The sequence below is a fragment of the Ammodytes marinus genome (genome assembly GCF_949987685.1).
Source record: "Ammodytes marinus genome assembly, chromosome: 1".
NCBI classification, from domain to species: Eukaryota; Metazoa; Chordata; class Actinopteri; order Uranoscopiformes; family Ammodytidae; genus Ammodytes; species Ammodytes marinus.
This window is the reverse complement of record NC_137230.1, coordinates 8,630,028-8,655,713: the sequence shown is the minus strand read 5'-3', so window position 1 is coordinate 8,655,713 and position 25,686 is coordinate 8,630,028. Positions and strand designations below refer to the sequence as shown.

General features: G+C 39.3%; 1 protein-coding gene across 2 annotated transcripts in view; it reads right to left on the bottom strand.

Annotated features, from left to right (window-relative positions):
• The window catches only part of mctp2b (multiple C2 domains, transmembrane 2b), a 42,280-nt gene that overhangs the window by 7,830 nt on the left and 8,764 nt on the right, over positions 1-25,686 (bottom strand). Inside the window, exons 2-17 of one of the 2 annotated variants that reach the window (XM_080033951.1) lie at positions 24,769-25,290; positions 16,715-16,768; positions 15,516-15,636; positions 12,322-12,464; positions 11,762-11,838; positions 10,574-10,685; positions 10,375-10,398; positions 7,908-8,078; positions 6,800-6,930; positions 6,243-6,429; positions 5,331-5,424; positions 5,125-5,227; positions 4,862-4,964; positions 4,589-4,690; positions 4,404-4,478; positions 3,338-3,457 (exon numbers count right to left, since the gene is read on the bottom strand). In XM_080033951.1, the coding sequence (XP_079890077.1) occupies positions 3,338-3,457; positions 4,404-4,478; positions 4,589-4,690; positions 4,862-4,964; positions 5,125-5,227; positions 5,331-5,424; positions 6,243-6,429; positions 6,800-6,930; positions 7,908-8,078; positions 10,375-10,398; positions 10,574-10,685; positions 11,762-11,838; positions 12,322-12,464; positions 15,516-15,636; positions 16,715-16,768; positions 24,769-25,272 (2,121 nt within the window). In that variant the 5' untranslated portion in view covers positions 25,273-25,290. The remainder of the gene's footprint in view (positions 1-3,337; positions 3,458-4,403; positions 4,479-4,588; positions 4,691-4,861; positions 4,965-5,124; positions 5,228-5,330; positions 5,425-6,242; positions 6,430-6,799; positions 6,931-7,907; positions 8,079-10,374; positions 10,399-10,573; positions 10,686-11,761; positions 11,839-12,321; positions 12,465-15,515; positions 15,637-16,714; positions 16,769-24,768; positions 25,291-25,686) is intronic. The other variant, XM_080033952.1, reaches the window with a different exon arrangement.

The window sequence follows — 25,686 nt, the reverse complement described above, 5'->3', positions numbered from 1 at the left end:
TGGGGCTGATTTTTAGTCACTGGGTCACATAATGTTTAAGAAAAATGTATTATAATTATTATCAAAATATTTGTTAAAAACAGATGAATTACACATTATCAAAATGAGTGTGCAACATGAGCCCAATTAGTCGCATATATTTTCATTATCATTTTCAATTTTATTGCCAAGTAAGCATGAAGTTATTGGAAAGTAAATCATGTAAACTATACAGTACTTTATTGACAATCCCCTAGTCAGTGTGGTCAAAATGAAGACAATCTTTCAAGTAATGTGTTAAGATTTCAAGCACATTTAAAACTTTGAAAACACATGATCAAGCAAAATCAAGCATTTTTCCAAACTTTCCAGACTCTGTAGGAACCCTGCATATAATGTCAGTCGTGGTGCACATTCCACCTGTGCGTGGCTCAAGTAAAATGGACAAGAGGCTAAAGAAATGTGGCGTGTGATGTCTCTATTGCAGGGCTAACTGGGGCTACAAAATAATCCTGTCAGAGGGGCCGCGCCGGCCAAGATGGCAGCGAGCCACAAGGCGTGGGGAAGGCTTTAGGGGTTTTTATATGCTAATAAAAACACAAGTGAACATCTGGTAAATACATCGCTTTCCTCTGAGGCACCGGCTGACATAAAAGACCCCCCCAGCCCACACACACACACACACACACACACACACACACACACACACACACACACACACACACACACACACACACACACACACACACACACACACACACACACACACACACACACACACACACACACACACACACACACACACACACACACACACACACACACACACACACACACACACACACACACACACACACACACACACACACACACACACGAATGTGCAAAAAGCCAAGCATCCTCCTGTCTGTTATCACAAGCCAAAAGCTGGCCTTGGAGAGGAGATGAAACCAATTCCTCCAAAAGGGTTACGTTTTATTAGGGAGAACTTTTGTAATGACTGGGAGAGCCGGCACAGAGGGAAAGCCAAGTCACGCTTTGGTGGAAATGTATACTAGGGCCATAAAGATAGTGATAATGGCAGCCCATTTTAGCTTGAAAGGCATTACACAGTCTTCAACAGCAAAAGGGGCTTTGGAAATACAATACAGAAGGGGAAAAAAATAAATGAAAGGCTACCTAATGCGAGGAGCGCTACTGAACTGGAGAGTTTAACACATTTTCAGAATGCAGCCGGATTTTCACACTAATGCTCTGGGAATTGTTTGCACGGAATTGTGTGCGGCCATCTAGGAACACAGAAATCCCTCACGTAATTTACTCCATTCATCGTTTTAGAGCAGGACTAGAACTTTTGCTAAAGAGCAGCTACTGTGACCATGAATAACAATTATGGGATGTTAAATGCTAACACTAGTAAACTGGTGGTAAATTGAGTGAACCATAATGTCTTACAATACATAAAGTTAGCCACCATACGCTCATGGTCATACCAGACACATTAAGGCTGTATGGAGGAGGACCTATTTAGGCTCACATTTTATGATTATTTGTAGCAGTTGTACTGTCAGACATTTTGAATTTTTACTTCTGGATCCCCATTAGGATACATATACTCCGCATACTCATAAAGATAAAAAAAAGAGGGAACCTCGTTTTTAAAAGAAGGCATCAGCGTTCAGAAAAGCTGCTGCATATGGAAGTAAAACTATTTCCTCAGGAAGGGCATACACAGTATGTTTATTTCATTAAGAGAAAGGACGAGGGGAGGCACATTTATGACATTGATTTCCATGTGGGAGTTCTATGTTTATGACATTTCTCAGGCATGTTTTTTTTTTCTTAGCAAACAGACTTTGTATTTGTGGTGTGGTGTAACGGTTGTTTGGAAAGAAGCTTTATCCTTTTTTCTGATTTAAAATACTGATATATTATTTTTTCAAAATGAAGTGTCCAATCATAAACAGCTCAGCCACCTTTTACTGAATAAAGTAATGAAGGGCAACAGTAATATACAAGCTAGGCACTCTCGATCATCCGTCCATTTAAAGTGTGCTGCATTGAGGTGTCTGACAATCAGAAGATGTTGTATGTAGTTTGTCCCTTTATCCTGCAGTATCCTGTGAAGCTCATGAGTAATTATGCCCATGCGGCCGTAATAAGCAGGTAACTTAATAATAGGAGCGTTGGTGTGGTGAAAACACAAGTACAGATGGTACAGTCTTTCAAACACTGAAATTCAGGATGTTTGTGTATGGTGTGTGCCTATTCCTGCATATATGATTTGTGCTTGATAGTTTGTATGTGTGTGTGTGTGTGTACTGCCAGGTAAAACAACAATACTATGCCTAATAAATACATATGTCTGTCTGTGTGTATTACAGGGGGATTGAGTTCAGAATTACATTAAGAATATTTTGCAATCAAGAAATAATGTTCCTGATGTTTAATCAGCAGGAAATAAAGCAGTTTTTGAATTTAGTTTGTTGACCCCTCACCCCATCATGGAGAACAGTTTCTGGAGGTCCAATCGGTCTTATATTTAAAAATAAAATGCCCAACTTAAACAATCTAACGAGTGGCTACTGTTCAGATAAGAGCTCTTTGCTACAGCTCCCATCTTGATAGCAAATTGAACAAACTGTACCTTGGCTGGCGTACAGTATGTATTTTAATAGTCACATAAGGAACATTCTTGGGATGCTGAGAAAATCTTTAGTGCCATCTACAGGACGTCAGCTGCAAAAACAAAAGGAACTTTTCGTGACCTTGATTGGCTGCATAGTTAATGCTCAACTTGCTGCATGCCATTTCAAATCGAACTAGACCTGGGAGAGGATAACGTCAAAAAAATCAGCTCCCACGCCACTCTGCAGTTTAAAGACAGAGGGCTGAGAGGCTTCTGCTGTGTTTCTGTCTCCACACTTGCTTAACACATGTATTCAACAAAAGGCAGCATGGAGAATAAGCCTTATCTCTGAAGAGCCTTTTAATTGGACTTCTGTCTGCATAATGGGGTCTAAATCAAACCGCGCACAGATTGGACGGTGGGTTAATGAGTTGTCAGGGAAGTAGAACAGAAATAGACTCTCTCTGGACTCCACTGGGACTGTACCCGCTCAAGCAGAGGCTTAACTGTGCATCCACGAGACATGAAACACAGAGAGAGCCCCACTCTGAAACACAGGCAGGGCCAGTGCCTGCCTTTTTTATGCTGAGCCCAACGCCGCATTGATTAAGATTCTCGCTGGGAGAGTTCAAGTAGGGGCTGGCCAGACTGCGCTTGTCTCCCGCAGCTCGGAGGGAAAACAGAGGGATATGCAGATGTGTGTTGATAAAAGCAGTTAAAGCAATTCACCAGAAAGGCTAGCAGGCTCCTCCAAACGCTCTCCCACTGGAAGCAGCTTTTGATGAACTGCAGAGTCGTCTTGATAGCACTGAACAGTGTCTTAACACGCATCACGTTCCTGGCCAGAGCCTGAAAGATACACATTATAAACATGCAAAACAAGTACATTTTATTACAGCTATTATTAAAATGAAGCTTTTATTGTGTCTTTGTTTAATCAGGTTATACATTTATTTATACTGAAATGGGAAACATCTAGTCAGCTGGTGAAGTTGTGAGAATAGTTGGTCTGTGTGGCAGTCATTGCGGCCATGAGGCAAAGATGTCAGTAATCTGACCTGATTTTGTTAACCAAGACTTTCAACATTAAAAGAGAGGGAAACCCTGCACATTGCGATCCGAACCCTCAGTGTGTAAGCCAATTTTGGCGCGAGTGAGCGATGTATTGTCTTACAACAATGAGGCTTTGTGGGGAGTACAGACAGTCAGGCACCCTGTCTCGCACCCTGTCTTGCACACTGTATATCAAACTAATGTAGCAGAACGGAAGGAAAGAACAGTGGAGTCAATTAGGGCTCCATTCAACCAATTAAGGCAAAGAAAAATCTTTTTCTTTTGCAGTCAATGCTCTGTGAAACTGTTCAATTCATATAAATACATAATTGAAAATAATCATAGTAGAATTTTAAAGCTTTTCTTCTTTTGCCACACATGGCTCTTCTTTAAAAAATGAATTACCCAAGCTTCACAGGAGTACAGGATTGTGTGCAGTGACCTTTGCACTCTTTACTATTGGAGGCCTATAATGTCTAATGTTTAGGGAACAGCAATCATTTTCATTCTCGATAAATTAGCAAAACTGCTGATTCATTTTATGTTGTTCAACTATCTTATTTAGCGTTTTAGCTCATATCGAGTTAAAAGGTATTCCACCCTTTGTATGCAAGTTCATGCTGCTCTGGATTTATAATCAACCTAACAAGTACAACTCAAATCTTACGTGCTATGTGTGTTACATTTTAGTTTGTATATATTTTCTTTTACATTATACAGTAAATGCAGAGCTGTGACAAACCCTTTTGGAAAATTTGGGATTATCCTCCTCAAATATTCGCTCCCTTGGATTGAAGGTTCGTATGCTTGCTCTGACCTGATAAAAAAAATCATAAAGGCAATGAGAAGCAGACAGAATCAGGCCCATCTTTCATAGCCATAATGCACTCCTGTCCTGTCCTGTCCGCAGGCTGAACTTTTACTTACAGGGTTAAAAATAACATCCAGCTCCAGAGTGATGGTCCCCTTCATCAGCGAGCTTAAGTCCTGTTTCTTCAGTAGGTAGGTGTTCTCTTGGCCCTGGCAGATCTGTGGGACAGAAAGGGCATCAGGTGCTGGATCAGACTTCAGGTCAGCTGTGACCCTGACCATCAGTCAAGCTGAATTACATTTTAACAAGTCGGCGCCCTCTTCACTTCAATTTAGACAAAGAGTGCAAATAGATCTAAGTCTATTGTCTGTTGGTGAGGTAGTGTGTACCGAGAGCAGGGGAATGGCAACTTTTCCCAGAAAGTCTGGCGCCCTGTCTCCATCCTTATCAAAGATGGTCACCACCAGAGCCTCGTGAATGTCTTTGACAGGCCTGCGGAGCCAAAAAAGCAGGTCAGATACACAGCCCACAGAGTAGCATTATGTGCCAGTATTACAGTGTGTTGTCAAACAGCATACATGTGGTTCAGACTACATACATAATGGTGTATTAATGAGAGAATGTGCTTAGAAAATAAGAGGCTCAAACGGACATTGTGAAGACTTGACTCCACTCTGGGTGGAGGCTCTTGTAGACAGTGTGGGTCTGCAGCCTGTCGTTCCCCAGCTCCAACACACAGAAGGGATCACTCTTGCCTGCAGAACACAACACAAACAACAGAAAAAACCTTGACACTGAGATCCCTCCATACAGTGTGACACAACAAAGGAAAGACTGAAATCAAAGTGTGTGACGCACCATTTAAATCCGCAGCCGTCAGATCAGCAGCCCTGATTACTTTGACTTGAAGGAAACCGACATCATGGAGGTTTCTCAGAGTGTTTTTCCAACTCTGTGGGGACAGTAAGCAGACAGGAGGGTTTGGATTGGAATGAGATAACACTTAAGAGAGCAGCTACTGCCACCGAGACTGCACAGTTCTCTACCTTGTTATTACATTTAAAGCAAGCCTAGAAATGAATCCTGCACGCCATCTTCTGTTTTTACTTTAACACACCAAAAAGACATGTTCCTTAAACAGACCATATTTGCAATTGGATTGTCACCCAACTAAAAGTGCCCAAACGATTATATTTCTCACAGTGCCTCTGTCTGCAACGCTTTTTTAAAGCCCGTCTCTTTACGTCTCGAAAACACAGGTTTTTAGAAAGGCGGAAGTGGAGGAAAAGAGGATTGTTCTTTCTCATACTTTGCGAGACTATAGTCACTTAGGGTTAATGTTGAAAAAGATATACTCATGATTTCTCTTTTTCTTTGTAATACTCATGCCACCCAGCTGTTTATTAAGGTAACCTTCAGCTCATCACTGATAAGGCACAATTCTTTGATACTGACTCTCAGCAGACTAGCAGTAGAATACTGCCATCTCTTGGCCTTTCAACACAGAAAGGGATGCAAGAATCATGATACCAGTTTAGACTTTACCCAAATCTGACTGAGAATTTAAAACAGCTTAATTTATTCTAAAATCTAAGCATGTTCGAGTATCTTTTTACTAAGATGGATAGGACTTTGTCTTGACTATTGTTCTATTTTAATTGGCCTTTACATACTGTATATTACAGGAAATTAAAGTCTACTAACAACAATCAAATAAAAGTCGGAGATACACTTTCCAGATAGAATATACACCACAATAAAGGTACTGACATAGTTGACAAGCTGGTTCTCTCTTTCCTGAGGTTGGTCAAGAGGTGCGACGGAGAGGTCGGCGATGGAGACACCGCTGCATGTGTTCTGTGCAACCAGAAAGACTAAGCTTCCTCTCCCATTGTTCAAGACTTGTATGCATAACTGCCTCTGATTGTAAGGGACCGTGGACAGGTCAGCTTCCCCCCTATACAAACAAGCACATACACATTTACAGGCCATTAGAAACGGTATGCTCTTGCTGGCATACACATCAAGGTACACTTGCAGTTGTGCAAAACATAAAAATGCACATACATCACAAATAGACATGCATGGTGACACACATAACAGTAACTATGCACACATACAGACATACCTGTAACACACTTAATCCTGAATATTTATGTCATTATTGCTGAATAGAACCGTTATGTGGGCTGCACACTTTTGAGTGATGAGTTTATTAAGCAGAAATGCAAAACAAATCGATAGTAGTAAGATTGTTCCCATACTGGCTTTGTGGGGCAGGAACACACACATACAAACACAAACAGAGGTTCTGAATGCAGACTCACGATCCTAAACAGTCCTCTGTCTTTCGTCCTTCCTTGGACCAGATGTCCACCTTCAGGATGCCTGGACTGTCCAGGAACTGGTTAAAAGTGAACTTCTCCCTCCACTGAGGGTTGGGCACTTTGCAGTGGGACTAAATAAGAAATGGGATTAGAATAGTCAAACAATATTGATACCCTCATTTACATGGTGTGTTTTGGCAACTTACATTGTGTACATGAAGTAAAATGTAATTTTGTTTCAGTGAGATGTCTGTAAACATGGACTTTTATAACATGTAATCTAGATTAACATTCACAGTTTATATTTAGAATAGGAACCAGTTGCGCTGTTTTACAAAGATGTTTTAACAAGGTTATTAAATCAGATTTTCCAACAGACTACACTGTGAAGGCTTTGTTGTTAAGAATAAATACGCTTCAGAAATTCCCATTGCACAATTATTAGTGCCACTTTGACCTGCATATATAAGAAAAAGAAAAGCATCAACACGGCTCATTAGCATATAGCTTTGATAGACATAGGATGTTGTTGCAAAATAGCAAGATAATCATATACAACGGGAGATACAGAGCCGGCCGTGCATCACTACTAGACTTTAACCAGCTGCCAGGATTAGCATTGACTAGAGCGTAGGCATTTCATGTCATCATATATTATAAGGGCACCAAGGCCCTTACACCTGTACCTTTTACTTTTTCTTTTAATTACAAGAGACATAGTAAGATTTATTACCAATGTGAATGTACAAATCTGCTGCATAGAGTACATTCAAATACAACAACAACAAAAAACATCTATATTTTGTTTAAAAGATTTAGGATGTAGTTACCAAATACATATACCAGATTAGTATCATTCTATTCTTGCAAAAGGAGTGGTGATTGACAAGAAAATATAGGGGAAGATACGTTAAGGGAAGGAAAGGTTAAATCATTAAAAATATATATGTTAAGGATTGGAGGAGAGGAAGAGGAAAAGAACAGAAGAGGAATGTGAGGAGAATAGAATAGTAGCAGAATGAATGGAGGGGGTTTAAGAATAGCAAGAACACTTCAAGAAGAAGAGGGGGGTGGGGCGGATAGTAAACACTAATCCTCCATCCAGTACCTTGCTTTTGTATTTCTGCTCTCCCAGACTGAAGCAAACAAAGAGATTCCCTGTATGCGAGTCCAGCGGCAGATCGTGGGCCCCAACAAGAGTCACTGTCACTACAGACGTCCACAGCTGCTTCCTCTTGATTGACTCTGCCAGGTGAGGGCTCAGAGAGATGCCTGGTTGCTGGAGAGGGATATGAAACAAGAGGGGGCAAATGAGGAACAAGAGACTCGCAATTCAAATAGAAAAAGTGAATGGAATTTCAGCACACCCAACAATCAAGTTCAAATTGTTTACATTTGTAATAACATCATTTATTATCCAACAATGCACACAAGCAGAAATCAGATACACAAAAGAGAGGAAACAAAACACAAACCATTACAGTGAACAAAGGCTGAAATCAAATAAATAAAGTGGGTAGGTAGTTAGTTCTCTGTCCAGTGAAAAGAGAAGTAAATTATTCCTTCATTACACCAAGAGATTGGGAATAGCCCACACCCACAGTAGCTACAATGCAGAGCAGTGTGAGTCTTCCCTATATATAAAAGGAAGCCATATTCTGAGATAATTAGCTTACATAAGGAAAAAGCACTGTAGGGAGACACATTTAACCCAGATTCAGTTATGGAGATGAAGCTGACACTGATGTAATATCTGAATGTGTTCAGCCATATGCACAGGCAGAAAATCCTTTTCCACTTAGTAGAGCACACCGAATAGAGAATACAGTATCTGAGCTAGTAGGGGAGCAGGCACTCAATGGCCACTTTCTCTGGTCAAACCTTTCATAAACCAGTCCTAGGAATGACCAAAGCTGTATAGATTCATGCACTACATAACATGGAACGTACAGATGGTGTGATAAGCAAAAATAGAAAAAACTTGCATTTAGCAGCTGCTGTGTGGGCGAAAACGCCTCGTCAGTGAGGAGTCACAACACAGTGTCAACAAATTATGTGAAAAAAAACCGCCATGCCTTTGTCTGTTACTCAATACTTCCGTACTACCGTACCCTGTCTGTGGCAATCTGCCCAAAAGCATATCACTTCCTACTGATAACAAAAAAGGTGCTATATCGTTTTATTTATTTAAAGTGACAATAACAGAAAAAAATTGTTCTCTTCTTATACATCATATATTGGATTCATAAGCAATAAAACACAACTTTTTTATGTTACAACTTTGCTTGATCTGGTATGACCAGTTGCCCATTGTGGCTAATGTTAGCAAACTTTCAATAGATATTGCTGTAGCTGACATTACTGAGTAATATTGCTGACTTTATAACTCTTCTGTACTTGCACTAATGTTATCCCATTAAAGATACTTTTTAGTAAAAGATTGTGTCATTTTAAAGTCTTTGTGTCTGCAGAAGGGTGTATCTGGAATCAATTAAATATAAAATAGTGTGCCAATGTTTATACTGTTAGTGTTCATATAAGTAGCTAGACAACAATGACGGACTCTTGCACAGATTAAAAACGTATGCCAAGCTTTGGTTACACTGAGAATACTTTTCAGTAATCCAATTCATTGTTGGTATGAGTCTTTTCATGGGATTTATTTAAAATAAGAACAATTCAGATCACAAGTAACAGTAGGGCCATAAGTACACAGTGAACGGGTGATTCTAATACTTACTTAATGCCTCAGACCACCACTGACTGTTAAAGGAATAGATCAACATTTTTTAATATTTATCTTTTTGCCTCACTCAAGCAAACAGGAGTGTTTACTGATGTTGTAAAGTTTTTCTTTTGACCTGCTCTCATTGACTACAAGTGTTTGAGCTAAGCTAACCTGGACCAGCAACCTTTGCCCATTCCTGTATCAAGATGTACGCACAGTTACAGGAACGGTTTATGTCACCTTCCCTTGAGCCAGGGAGTGAGGCAAAATAAAATAAATAAAGAATGTTGAACTATTCCTTTACCAACTCTTTATGTTAAATCTTAAAATAACTTATTTAGAATATTTTGAATTACTGAAGACCGTTTTGGAAGACAGTGGTGATTTGCTGCCCTCTTGTGCAAAGAGACTAAAATGATTCACATCAACCTGGAGGCCAAAATGAATGGTTTGTCAAACATTTATTGTTTATTTAGCAGGGACAGTGCACAATATACAATTGAGCCAGATTATAGCCACATGGCTAATTTTCGTCTGTAGTCCCAGACGAAACAGGAGACACCAAATTGGTTTCACTGATCCGTGTGCAACCAGTTTGACTAATCAGAACTATATTGGGAAAAGAACTACCCTGAGAAGATGAAACTTTAGTACCAGTTCATTATTTTAGAACTGAGAGGAAGCCATTTCTCTTTTAACTATTTCAATTTGATGGTTTTAATGGAATTTCTCTTTTATGATTGGCTAATATATGTCAAATGTTATACAAAGTAAATGCTATTTAATGTCTGTCTAGTGTATTCCCTCAATTATGTCTTAACCTTTTATATACCATCTACAGTCTTACCCTAATTCGTTTGTGGGGCCACCTCTGCAAACAGGAACATGCATGTTAAGTGCAAAACAAAACGACATAGCGGTTAGTTGTCCATAGACATAAACAGTGGGTCAAAAACAAATGTGTAAAAAATACAATGCATCAAAAGTATTAACTACTGACAGTAAACATGCAGTAAATACTGTATATGATTATGAGATTGCCATACGTTTCTTCTGCTGTTTTCATCTCGTATTGACAGGCACATGTCCAACAGCAGGACCCCCATGTCTGATTCCAGGCTGTTTGAGTCGTCCAAGGGCAAAACCATATCATTGTTCCTAAAAAAAAATGTAAGTTTAATTACAGAAATTCAACACAACAAGTGTAGAGAGGAGCTGTCATGTGCCAAGGAGCACAGTCAAGGTACGGTGGCTTCATAAAGTATACACAAGAGAACCTTTTACTTTTTGACTATTATAATTTGCTAAACTTTCTAAAACTATGTTTTCCCTTTGTTATTGTTGGTTCTTGAGCATTGATTGTCGGGCAGAATTTTAATTTGTATCAATTTATATCTACAACACAATCATTGGCACAAATTGAAGTGAAGGGGTCTGAATACTTTCTGAAGCCATTGTACCTGTTGTGACCCGAAACAGTGCTATGCGGTTTCCCGGAGTCATCAGCCAGAGACTAACCAATCTAGAATCCAACACTTCTACACTGGTGTCACAATCACCACACTGAACAGTCACAAATAGGCAACATATCTCACTCCACTCAGTCACCCCTTTGCACTGCTTGCATTTTTTGTCATTGTTTGGGACTGTCTCTGTTTTGTATGTATATTTATTTTGTGTAAATTGAACCCGCCCTGTCAAAGATGAATTTCTGTCACCTGTGACAGACAACACAGTTGTTCTTATCTTATCTTATCTTATTGTCAAAGAGTTTGTGAATCTACTCTGAGGTTGTTTTAGGAAGAAAGTATTTTTTATGTTCACAGTAGGTGATCATTTTGTGCATGTAATAAAAGGATGACCTAAATCATCACGGAGTTAAATTAAAAACTAAATAAGATTCAGAAAGGTAGCATTGATTCAGGGCTGCTTTAATGAACCAAATGCATCTGAACCATAAACATTAACATAGCAATTCATTGTCTGGGCTTGAGTGGAAGTAGAGGTGGATTATGAGCAATGGGATGGTCAACAACTGAGCTGGACTATTTCAGTCAGTTCATTATTATTATTTATTTATTTTTAAGTTACTGCAATTTACCAAATATAATAATAGTATTGGTCCACCAAATCCTGGATCTATTCATAAGCTGCCCAATAACAGTGTGCATTTCGAGTGCAACACAAACTTAACTAACTCAGAGTTTGACACCATCTTTCACTGAGGAACTTACTTGTCCATCTCCAGATCATTCAGAAAGACACTGTTGGAACCCATGAAGTCATCAGTTGTCAGGTCACGGTCGTAAACCTGTAATGTCAAATACCAAGAGACTGATCATCCAAAGAGTATCATGGAGAAAATTATGTATTCTTTATTGTTATATCTGCCTGCCTACAGGGAATACAGATGCAAATTAGTTACAAGCTAACTCTAGTGCTATTGTTTTTTAAGTTTTGTGCTGTCCCTGTAAAAATAAACAAACAGATGATTCATAGTTTTTTGTTTCTGTAAACGGTGTCCAGAATCTGATCAGATGTGGATTTTGATGAACACTACAACACCAGTTCTCATAGTTTATTCAATAAATTGATGAAATGAAGGAAGAGATAAAACCTGCACCAACATGTTCAGCTTGAACAAAAGTGGGTGGTTGGACCAACAGTTGACTTAAGGTGAAGTTTTTAATTAACGTGTTGATTTGGCTCTGGGGCTGAACCTCTTCCATGGCAATATAATGTACTTTTTCCACAACAATAATGCAACAAAAACAAAAAAAAAACAGTGAGGTACCTTGACGTACATCTTCTGGTTTAGATCCCTCACAGGTAGAGTGAAGCTCTCATTCCACAAGGGGTTAAGGGTTTTATAAACCACTTTGCTTTTGTAGACCGTTCTCCCATCTAATTTGAATTTCACATAAGGGTCACTGGTACCTGAAAATGATATAAAACATTTTTACTTTAAAAAAATGTCAGCGCACACAAAGTACAGACAGGTAGCGGATTGTGAGGAAAAAAAAAAAAATTGTCAACAAGCGTTCTGCAGAATAGCTGACTCCACTTTAAATAGGCTGCACATATTATTGTGTGCTCCTGGGAATGAACATTGGCTTGATTTATGAAATTCATAGTTTGAAACAATGGAATTCACCACCGCAGTTCCTTTTACAATTTTAAAGGCAGAGTTGACTTGTCATCATGACTGACCACTGAATTTACCCTCTTGTTTCCAAACAAGGTTTTAAATAGCTTTTTATAATTGTTTCTTAACTTCCATGGAAATGTGATGGATTCCAGCTAAAAAGGCAGGGTAAGCCTGTTCATAGAATCATCTCTTTCATGTATTTGTAACAGAGGATGTGGCTTTTTTTCTCCCCGACCGATGGGACCACAACTTCCCGAATCAAAAGCCGATCGCATTTCAGCGTCCACTGTGAAATGTGACGGCCGCTGAAACTTTTATTTGCGTGTTCTGTTATCACATGCAAAATAGGACAACACAGGTGACATTATCTTACCAGGATTCAGCCTCAAGTACAATACTGAGTACAATCTTTTTATACTTTTATGTCTCACATTTGTTGCTGCTCTGTCAAATCATTTTCACTCCACGCCTAAGGAAGTACAATCTGTGGCATCTGTCGGCCAGTTGAGGGCAGCAGGATACCTAACACATTTGGTGCACACTCAGCTTGTACTCCCCTGCATCTATGTCCTGTTTGTTTTTTCTTGTATACAATAAGCATGACATTACAGAGCAATTACACAACAAAGCAGTGTTGTCCATCAGAAAACAGCTGTCAGCATGTGCTTTGCATGCAGTGCACACAATCGGATTAAATGGGAAAAATTAAAAGGTAGTTCATGCACTGCTTCTAAAAGACTATAAGCTCCTAACAATATGATGAAACCAAATCCTACTGGCCCTTGACCCTCCCCTTTTCGTTTCCTGCATTATCTCTACACAGAAACTGGTTGTGTAAATATAAAGGCACACGCACATGAAAGAGAAATGGGATCCAAATACATGCCCAGAGTGAAAGGGCTTGTTTGTAATGAATGCTAGGTGTGGCTCAGACAAGTTCTAATATGCTGTGTGGGATCCTGTCTCTGTTGTTCTACAGTATGTGTGTCAGCTAACCTGACAATCCACTGACTCTGGCGTCCCTGCAATAAATCACATAGTGAGTAATTAAACAGATAATCCGAGACGTCCTTAACGAGCCAAGGCTAAACACACACAAACTGAGGCCAGTGCAAGCAAAAACACACAGTCAGCAGCAGAGGACACAGTGATAGAGGACACGTAATATTACAAGTGGAAAAAGAGGACGAACAACTCAAGCACCAGTTGCCACATGAGCGTGAGATTAAAACAAGAGGAATACATTAATAACAGTAGTAACGCTTAGTCACAAGGGTGAAATGTAGGCTACTTGATACATGGTGACAAAGTGACAAACTGTAAATGAAACAAATGTGAAACACGGAATATCCTTTGATGTTGTGATTAAAGAAAAGCCCACAGATGCCGAAGTGTACACTGTAGCTATCAGATCTAAATAACATGTCATAGAGTGTATGCATTACTAGCTGTAGAACTCATGTCAAGGATAATTCAGGAAGATGGAAAAGGTTGACCAACAAGCAGGGAAGTTAAAGTGATGAAATAATCTTCAGAAAAACAATTTGATTTTCAGATTTAGGACAGGAAGGTGTATGTGAGATATGAAAATATAAGTCGACCGCTGCACTTCTTTCAACCCCTCTGTTTGCTTACTTGCTAAAGTATATTTGCTCCTGCATTGACCCAGTTTCCATGTTCTAACCATTATGATATAATTGTCTAGGTTTGTTTGAACACCTCACCAATCTACCGAATATCTGCTCTATACATTTATACATGGGGAAGAAATGGGGTTTTAAGTGACTTTGAACATGCCATGGTTGATGGTGCACGGCAGGATGAATCCATACTTTCATGTTGTTTACGCCAAATTCTGAACCTGCCATCTGAATGTCGCAACTGAAATCTGCTACTGTAGCCCATCTGCTTCAAGGTTGGTCATGTTGTGCATTCAGAGATGGTATTCTGCATATCCTGGTTGTAACTAGTGGTTATTTGAGTTAATGTTGCCTTTCCAGAATCTTGAACCAGTCTGCCCATCCTCCACTGACCCCTGACTTCAACAAGGCATTTTGGTCCACACAAATGCCGCTCACTGGATATTTTTCTTTTTTCGGACCATTCTCTGTCAACCCTAGAGATGGTTGTGAGTGAAAATCCCAGTAGATCAGCAGTTTCTGAAATACTCAGACCAGCCCTTCGGGCATCCTCAACATTGCCATGTTCGAAGTCATTTAAAACCCCTTTCTTCCCCATGCTGATGCTCGGTTTAAACTCCAATAAGTGTTCGTGTCCAGGTCTACATGTGATTGGCTGATTAGTTATATGTGTTAAGAAGAAATTGAACTGTTGTACCTAATAAAGTGTCTGGTGAGTGTATAGTGTTCATATGTAAAGTCATCATTGTTCACCGAGATAATAACGAGAATGTAGCGGTAGTGTTGTTAATAGTGATAGTGTTAACGGTGGATTCAACAATTTTGGAGAAGGCTTGTTGTCATAATCCCTTTTTGACAAAATCAGTGAATGTCTCCTCAAGATCCGCAACCTTACTGTTTGAGGGCTGAAAATAAATCCAGTGTTAATATAAAGCCTAGGTTCTGTAAAGGGGCATGCTGCTAGCTATGGTGGGCACCTTTAGTTGACATTCCCTTGGTTTACATACAGATTTACAAAGCCTAGATTGTGTATAACACCAGATTTTTCAGTGTACACACAGTACGTACAGGTACCAAATCGTGAGGAGATATTCACTGATTTTTACTAAACGTCATCTGGACACAGAGGGTTCTCCTGACTCCACCTTTAATGTTGGTACAGGAGTTCCAGCAGTAGTAGAGGTAAGGGGAGGTTCTTACCACTGCGGTCCCTGATGACCAGGTTGCGTCCTTCCTTCAGGTGGATGTTGAGGAGGAAGGTCCTGAAAGCATCCCTGGTGCTCTCTGACAGAGGGCTAGGGGTGTCGCTGCCCGTCTCCCCCTGGACACACGCAGCAAAACAAATAAAATATTATTATTTTATTACTACTACTCATAAATCAGATTACGTCTTGACTTTTTCAGTAGGTTTAGACTGTATCTGATGTGTAATGTATAATCAGGAATGGGTACATGTCCCATAATATACCTTTGAATACAAATACAGAAAACACACTTTTTGTAGATATCCCTTTACATTATACCTAAATATGAACATGTTTTTCTAATAAGAAAAAACACACAAATAATATAAAATTATTATCAAAAAGTTTACATTTTATTCAGAAACTTTGATGCCAGTTTTTTAGTGGACCACTGTCAGACAATTGTTTGACAGCATTTAAAACGTTTACCAAGTCCAATGAGAAACTTTGATGTGTTAATGATTTAGACAAAACTAATGCATAATTCATTGTGCTGTCCACGTTGTTCCAATTGCAATGAAAGCCAATCCTATAAACAGAAGCTATTATTTCTCAGCATTGTTACAGAAGTGGCTGAAGCTCTCTTCTTTTGTTCATTTCAAATTCACATGTTCCTTCTCATACCGGATTTACCCTCTCTGTCTCTATTCTATTCCTCCTTACTCTGTACTTTTTTAGTTGCTCTATAGAAGGCGTCAATTCAATGATGGATTATTTAATCAATTTTAAACCTTTCAACCAAAACATACGAATTTCAGAGAAAAAAAACACCGCTGGCCTGGAGTCACCCCACTCAGCGTCCCAACCAGAACTTCTACAAAATACAGGATGAAGCACGTGCGGCCTGCTGTCCCATTATGTCCTGAATGCAACGCAATAATGTGGAATTAAATTTTGACATGAGTGTTTGTCAGCAGCTTAACCAAAATGCTGCTGCCTGCACCATACTTAACAAAAAACACGTACACAGCCATTTGACAGACGTTCATCTGCAGAGACCTGTTAGACACATAGGTGTAACTCAGAATAAAACCGCCTCCATGTACACTCGCCTTTTCAATATGATGTTACATCTTGACAAATAGGAAATAACATTATAATGATATCGGTTCAACAACTAAGTACCCACACATAGAATTGAATAGCAGCACTTACATTTTGGCTGTCCCCGTCTTTGGAAACGTGATTGTTGAAATCGTCATTACCAAACTGCGGAGACAAAGATAAAATAAGTCTTTTTAGATCCATCATGTTATAAATGGAAATGGTTTTTAAAAAAAGGGAAAGTGATTAAAGTGGAAAGTTTCAGTCTGCTGATCAAGTTCAGGAACTGGTCTCTATTCGGCCTTTCTACCACCAGCACAAATCCTCTGAGCATTTATTAAACATTCCTGTATCCCGGGGACTGAACCAAAGAACACAGTGATGCTGCCCTGTTTGTTCACTTCAAAGTTACAAGTCTAAGCCTTTACTTTACTGTGGAACCATGAAGGGCTGAGCGTTTTTTTTTTTTTTTTTAAACTAGGTTATATAATAAATGAAAAAAACAAATAGTAATAATAAAAAAACATTAAAATAAATATGCATGCATTTTTATTCATAGCTGTCTCCAGCAATATCTAATATTAATCTCTTTACAGATCTTTTGCGTACCAATATGTACAGTATGATACTGACTGCTCACATAAGTATAACATTAATTGAAATAATAATCCAGTGTTAATGTAAATGGGCATGTTGCTCGCTATGGTGGGCCCCCTTTGTACATACCAGTTTACCGAGCGTAGGCTCTGTATTAACACCAGATTATGGAGAAGTAGCAGATATCGAAGAGACACAATGTAAAAAGTACATTATGAACCAAAATAATGATATCCTAAAACTAAGTTTTGACAGTCTACAGCAATGCTGGCTTTGTGGGGCGACTGTGGCTCAGTTGGTAGAGCGGGTTGGCCGATGATCAAAGGGTTCGATCCCCGCCCTGCCACCTGTGTCATAGTTGTTGTGTCCTTGGGCAAGACACTTAACCCACCTTGCCTCGTGTGAATGTAGATAGTTTGCCTGCTATCGGTGTATGAATGTGTGTGTGAATGGTAACGTGGGAAAGGAAAACAGGTCTCCCTTGCAAAAGAGTCTTCGTTCTCAATGGGATATACCTGTATAAATAAAGGTTAAAAAAATAAATAAAAATAAAAAGTGGGGCACAACACAACGGTATTACATGTCAACATGAGCATGTTAACATGCTCAAACGCTCTTGTTCGCATGGTTACATTTGCTTTTTGGCACTAAATGTCAGCAGTTTTAAAAGGGTATCGAGCCATAGCCTACCACTGATGACAATTTACAGTGGAGGAAATAAGTATTTGATCCCTCACCGATTTTGTAAATTTGCCCACTTACAAAGAAATGAGCGGTCTATAATTTTAAAGCTAGGTTTATTTTAACAGTGATAGACAGAATATCAAAAAGAAAATCCAGAAAATCACATTAAAAAAAAAAGATAGAAATTATTTTGCATTTCATTGAGTGAAATAAGTATTTGATCCCCTACCAACCATAAAGAATTCTGGCTCCCACAGATTAGTCCTCGTGCTTTAAAAAAGTACTCCTAATCTCAACTAGTTTCCTGTATAAAACAGACCTGTCTCAAGTTGTTACCTGTATAAAAGACACCTGTCCACATGATCAATATCAAACTCCAACATCTCCATCATGGGCAAGACCAAAGAGCTGTCTAGGGACATCAGAGACAAGATTGTAGACCTGCGCAAGGCCGGAATAGACTATAAGACCATTGGCGAGAAGCTGGGTGAGAAGGAGACAACTGTTGGTGCGATTATTCGAAAATGAAAGAAACACAAAATAACCATCAATCTCCCTCGGTCTGGGGCTCCATGCAAGATCTCACCTTGTGGGGTATCAAGGATCATGAGAAAGGTGAGGGATCAGCCCAGATCTACACGGGAGGAGCCTGTTTATGATCCCAAGGCAGCTGGGACCACAGTCACCAAGACAACCATTGGTAACACACTATGCCGTAATGGATTGAAATCCTGTAGTGCCCGTAAGGTCCCCCTGCTCAAGAAAGGACATGTACAGAACCGTCTGAAGTTTGCCAATGAACACCTGAACGACTCAAAGAATGCTTGGGAGAAGGTGATGTGGTCAGATTAGAACAAAATCATGTTCTTTGGTATCATAGTGACTCGCCATGCTTGGAGGAAGAGGAATTCTGACTATGACCCCAAAAACACCATCCCCACAGTCAAGCATGGAGGTTGAAGCATTATGCTTTGGGGGTATTTCTCTGCTAAGGGGACAGGTGGACTTCACAGCATCAAAGGAAATATGGATGGGGCCATGTACCCTGAAATACTTGGTGACAACCTTTTTCTCTCAGTCAAGTCCGTAAAAATGGGTCATGGATGGGTCTTCCAGCAGGTCAATGACCCTAAAAATACAGCAAAGGCAACAAAGGACTGGCTCAAGAAGAAGCACATTACGGTCATGGATTGGCCTAGCCAGTCTACGGACCTTAACCCATTGATGACGGCTGCTGCGCGATGCCACGTTGGCTCTCCTGCCTGATGCTGCATCGCGCAGCATTATTACTTTATCTAATTTTCATGGCATTCCCAGCATAAAATGCACCGTCATTGGTTCAAATACACATGAGGTGGGTTTTGTTGATTTTTTTAAGACCACGTGACCACCCAAAAGTTGTGTGGTTTGCCAAAAATCACGTCAATCAAAAAATAAAAAATAAAAAAAATAAAACAAAATAATAAAAAAAATACGCCGGCTATGTCAGCGACAGAACAGTTAGTGGCGTTTGGTGCGCAGAATCAAGGTCTACTATAGACTACTGACGAAAATCCCACAACACATTGCATCTATTTATTAACAATATTTAATAATTTTCTAATTCATCTAATTTTGACGATTTTTAGAAATATTTGTTGGTTTGTAAGCGCTAAGGGAGCATGTTTAAATAAAACCTGTGAACCTTAACTTTTAAATGTATTTTATTTCATGTTTCTATGTGCTACACAGGCTTAGATATTAAGGTTTTGGTAGACTTGACAATTCGTACTATTTTTTCAGAAAACCCTCAGGCATTAAGGACATGCATCCTAGATTGCCATAGTCATCAATGGGTTAATCCAATAGATCTGTGAAGGGAGCTGAAGCTCAAGCGACAGCCTCGAAACCTTAAAGATTAGGAGAGGATCTGCAAAGAGGAGTGGTCCAAATGTCCTTCTGAGATGTGTGCAAACCTGGTCATCAACTAAAATACACGTCTGACCTCTGTACTTGCCAACAAGGGTTTCTCCACTAAGTACTAAGCAATGTTTTGATAGGGCATTAAATACTTATTTCCCTCAATGAAATGCAAAATAATTTCTATCTTTTTTTTAAGTAATTTTCTGGATTTTCTTTTTGATATTCTGTCTATCACTGTTAACATAAACCTAACATTAAAATTATAGACCGTTCATTTCATTGTAAGTGGGCAAACTTACAAAATCAGTGAGGGATCAAATACTTATTTCCTCCACTGTATCTGAGGGTGGTGTGAATTGAAAAGTTAATGAGATCACCAAAGTGATTTCGCAAACTATCTGGTAGACGTTGATGGATAAATGAGGAAGTTTCAGGTTACTTCCTTCGATTTTGCCAAAAAGGTTTCAAAATGAAAGAAGACTGTGTCGTGGTAACTTGAGAGCGTCCTGTGTCAAATGCCATATGATCACTAAGACAATCAAGGGTGTGGTGCAGTCATGAAACAACATTCACTATTTGCTCTCCTTGTTCAGCCAACAAATTTGGTTCAGCCATTGGATCTTTGACTGAAATGTCGTTAAGCTTTCCAACTGCAATCTGGCCACACTCCCATCTCATCTAAACCCTGTTCATATACCAAAGATATCTATAAAATATAGAGGAAATAAACAAAACATGTATTCTTGCATTCTCAAAAAAAAACTCTTTACCCTGTAAGATAATCTGTACATTTATCAAAGTTAGGGAAGGTACTGAACTCAAGAAATATTAAACGTGGCTACTAGGGATGGGCACGAGTATATTCCAAGATCGATGATTCGCATACATTCCTGGAAGACTAATCAAGGACTTTTTTTTGATTAATATCAGCTACTTTCCGGATGCATCTCTATGCAGGATAACAATGCAACATAGCCTACCCATTGCTTAATGCGTATCGCAAAACAAACAGAAGAACTGTAAGAAAACATTGCAAATAGCTGCAGAAAGTAAAATAAAACATTAATTCAATTTAAATGAATATATAATTAATTATTTTCTGTCCACTGTCCAGATAAAAGCTGACAAACTCCTGAATGCTTCTTTAGGCTTTAATAACTAAAGTTGATCAACATAAGTTGATGCATTGTGCAAGTATTGCTATGTTATCCTAGCTTGCCTTATCTCATACTTAACCCGATTTCCTCCTATTTCCACAAACTACTTCTGGACCTTGCTGCACTTAGCTAAGCTTTAGCAGACATACTGTAGAGAAACGTTATTCCATTTTTCAGGTGCAGCTGAGCCGGTGCAGACAGCTGCACAGATTAAAATGAGAGGGTTTATGTGAGATGCCGGAGTAAAAAACATGTCTTAGATGCTAGTGATCTAGACAGAGGGGTTATCGAAATCGAAACAACATCTGGGGCTGGTGGACAGACGTTTGAGCATGGCGTTTGACATGGGAAAATATTTTAAAATAAACATACACGTGGTGGGAACGTGCACTTGAGTTAATTTGAAACAAGGACTACTCCAGGATTTGATTACTGACGCCCATCACTAGCGGCCACGCAGCAGCTTTCATCAAAGGAGATAATACTTGCTAGTGACTGGGTGGAATCTAATGTAGGTAGAGCTGGGTATCTAAGTTCAATGCTTTTTTATCACCGACCCAAATGCCTCAATACCATCGAGTATAGAAAAATGTTGGGTAGCGAAAGTTGAGTATCTGAAAGTGTCTTGTTGTTCAACCTCAGTGAGCCAAAACAATTTGGGACGATACCCAGCCCTAAATGTAGGTGGAGACGACATGGGACAATCTTTTAAGCAAGGGATGCACCTGGGTACCATAACATGATATATATTTCACCTGTCTATTAGAGTTTGTTCTGTATGTAAAGTAAACAAGAGCAACATAACATCATGAAGGTATACAGTTCCTTGATGCATGTCTTCGAATGTTATCAGCAATGTGTGTAATTTTCTCATGCCATGTTCTTTGACATGGTGTGTGTGTGTGCAGGGCCGCCCATAAGGGGTAGAAAGTGGGAAGGCTTTCTAGGGCCCAGCCACTTGGGGGGCCCATGGTCTTTGGAAGCCAAGAACCTAACTAAGCTAAACTTTATTTTTAGATTTTTAGATATTTATATTTATGTCAATATCTAGGCTATTCAAAGTTGGGTGTTTACACAGAGCCACGGCTCCGCTTACGGCCATTTAAAAAGCAGTAGAAAAGCAGAAATGTTCAAAATGTTTCAGATTGAGCACAGCGGAGTGTAACTGTTTCAAACATAATCCATACTATAAACCCTTTGTGTGCCAAAAGGTGACAAGATTGGGTTTTGACATTAAACAGTTTTGGCTGGATTATATTTCCTGAGTCGTTCATGCTCACGGAAAACACATCTAGGCCTACCTGCTACTTGTGTCTGGGTGTCGTTGTGAAAAGTATTTGGACCCCATGAAAAAACAGGTTGGGTACCTTTTGTAGTTCTTCTACATTAATTACTCTGTAATTTTCCTGAGTCTACAAACAGGTTTAAATTCTCTCTCCACATAATGTAAAATTTTGTGAAAAAGAATTTCCCTTTGGGGACTATACCTTCTAAAGGCTTTGACATAAGTCTTCAGGTTGACACGACCAGCCAAGTCTGACCAGTTTTTCAGAAACCTGGCCAATTGACCAACCAGCCGGGTCATACCACAATGAAGCTGACGAGCAGCATCATCCTGTTTTAATTATTGCCATAACCACCAAGGTCCTGCTTTCTGTATTGTTTCTAAAAATAAAAAATAGACCTAAAAAAGTTCTTAATGCAAAGAAAGACACAAGGCCCAAAGAAGTTGGAAATAATTGAAGGAACAGATTTGAGTTCAAAGATTAAGAATTGTAATGATTTCAGTGCTTTTGCAGTGATGAGAGGATAATGTACTAAGCCTAAATGTTGCAACCAAACATAGGCCAACTTTATAGTTTTGAGGGTAGGTTGGTTTGGTTATTCATGTAGAGAACCGCCTTTTTTCATTTGTGTGTGAAGAATTTGTTGTTGATGTTGTTTTTTAAGTGTTTTTTATTTCAACAATACCACCAAAAGATTTCAAATGATTTAATGTCATGTGCAGAAATACAAAAAAGTGCAGTATTTGGTGCAGTCAATTAGTGTAAATGTATCTTACCAGAAACTAGTAGCATAGAAAAAGTGCAAATTGTGAAAAAACTGTTTGCTTTAGTGAATACTAAGGAAGAACAATGTCTCTGTGTGAACTGATTATTTTGTAGAGATCTGTTGATCTGTTAAACAATTGTGTGAGTGTAAGGGAATCAAAATAAATGGGTAGGTATGCTGGGCTAAGTCAGAAATGTGTTACTATTTTAAAATAATAATGAGCCCTTGCTCCCCCAACTGTCCCTGCAAGTCCCTGGTTGATAAGATATGTATGTGTTTATTGAGGGATGAGCACACTCACACTCATTGTTGATAGGAGTAATGGGTAAGGGAGGCCCATTGACTGGAGGTTTTCAGGGGCCCAGCCATTTGTGTGGGCAGGCCTGTGTGTGTGTGTGTGTGTGTGTGTGTGTGTGTGTGTGTGTGTGTGTGTGTGTGTGTGTGTGTGTGTGTGTGTGTGTGTGTGTGTGTGTGTGTGTGCTTTTGTTAGTCAATGAGATTATCTGATTAAATAGGACGGTATAAAGGATTATATAAACTGGCATATTATTATAATTATTATTATACAATATCTGGCAGCAATTGCTTTAGTCTAAGTTCAAAACAATCTCATGAAGACAGACTAAAACAAACAGCATCGACCCCTAAAGAATGCAAGGCAATTCAGCAAAAATCCTTTTAGGAATGTAGGAACTAGTCAAATATTTACCTTTTAAGATTCTTTGTTTTTCGTTTGTTTTTACAAAAAAGGGACAGAAGAAAGACCAGAGGACCAGGTTGAAGGGACACCAGCTACTTGCATACGTGAATGCATCAAACCAATGTTAACACTTATTTTAAAATAAATGGTGTAAGTAGTATTCTATTGTGCTATTACATTATTTTGATATTAAAGTCTACATCTAAATGGTAAATGTTATAAATCAAGCGAGAAGGAACAATCCTATCATGATTTTATCACTCCTTATTTAAATGTTTTTAAAGGTATACCAATGCACATGAATTGTAACTGTTGTTTACACACTATGCTGTGTTGACATTTTGACAGTCATTTACAGGCTAAAACTGGGGGCATGTTTGTCCCCTCTTGTTTTTTTGTTTGTTTGTTAAAGCAAATAATACTATACCTGCTACAGTTATGACAAACATACACAGTAAATAGAGTTCATTTTAAATGATTATGTTGTAAGGACATTTGTACACCATGCATTCCAACCGTGTTTCATAACATTTTAAATTATTAATTGATATTTTCTCTTATTTTATGTGACAATGCAAGTCTGGAACCCATGGCAACATCTACAGTATGTCCCTTCTCAAAGTATCCCGTGTTGCAAAGGCGTGAGTCATTATTTATTGGGTCTTAGCGGTCTAAAAAAACAAACACGGCCAGAGTTTACCCAATGTGGCTGTAGACTATTGATTTTGGAAGTACCGCAAATTTAAACTTCATCCGGCTCCTCTAAGTCAAACTCTGTAGGTCCTGTGCAAATACACCTGACACCTCACACACACCCAATGTTAAATAAACCAGCAAATCTATTAGAACCATGCCATCTCCTTACCTGTGCATTACGGGGAACTATACAAGCTTAATAAAATGCTCACTGAATAAATAGGAACATTAAAGTAAAAGGCTAATATTGAGAAACAAAAATCTCTTCAACAAGTTAAAAAGCTTTATAACATTTTATAAAAGATATTTGCTTATATTTGGAGAACTGAGTTGTTATTTCTGTTATACTGACTCAACGTTTCAAATGTAGTGTGTACCTGTGAGTTGTGTTGTGAACCGTCCAGGTCCATGCTGTCTGTGGACATCATCTCCTCATGCTCCATGCCTCTGGCTGCTCCGTTGTTCGTCTCTGGAGATCTCTGCTCTTCACTGATACTGCTGTTGAATGACTGTTGAGAGGAAGTCCAGTCTGTCTCGTCAGCAGGCACCTGTGTGTTTACACTGCTCTCAGCTCCTCCAAAAAGCGGTGTCATGGTGAGGCCACTCCCATCTCCTACCCGGCCTCTATCGAGCTTCCGAAGCAATGCAGAGGGGCTTCTGTGTGTGGAAGAGTTCAACTGTTGGGGCTGTGTGATGGAGGGGATTTGGCTGTAGTCCAGCATACTCATGTTGGGAACAGAGTTGCTCATGTGGTGGCCCATGCCTTGATGGACCTGGAGGCGATTCTTGCTCTGGCTCTCCTTGCCTCGCCGGCGGTGGAAGTTAGGCAAGGCGAGCTTTTGGCGAAGATTCTTCAACACGCCCGACTTTTTGGAGTCCATGATGGAAGGAGGGTTAAGCTGTGTTTCAAAAGGAGAATTTTTTTGTCCCTGTTAATATACGTTTTAATTCACTCTATATTCATACAGCAATCACTTGAATAGTATGCACAGTTCATAACACAGGTCTTACAGTCAATCAGCTTTGCAGTAATTGCCAGTTTGCATTTCAAGTATCCCATTTTTATCCAATCAGGAGACAGCGCGCTATAAAGAGGCGGGTCTCTGTGCCTGTGAACGATGACACCCTGCTCTCCATTGTGGCAATATCTGATGAAGACGGCTGTGTGCTCATGTGGTGGTGGCGTAGGGACGAGGGAGGGGACTACTAACTAAAGTCACTGACAGGAAGTTAGCTAAAAGGACCATATCAATTACTTCTCCATTAAAGGTGCTGTAAGCGGAATGGTTCTTTTA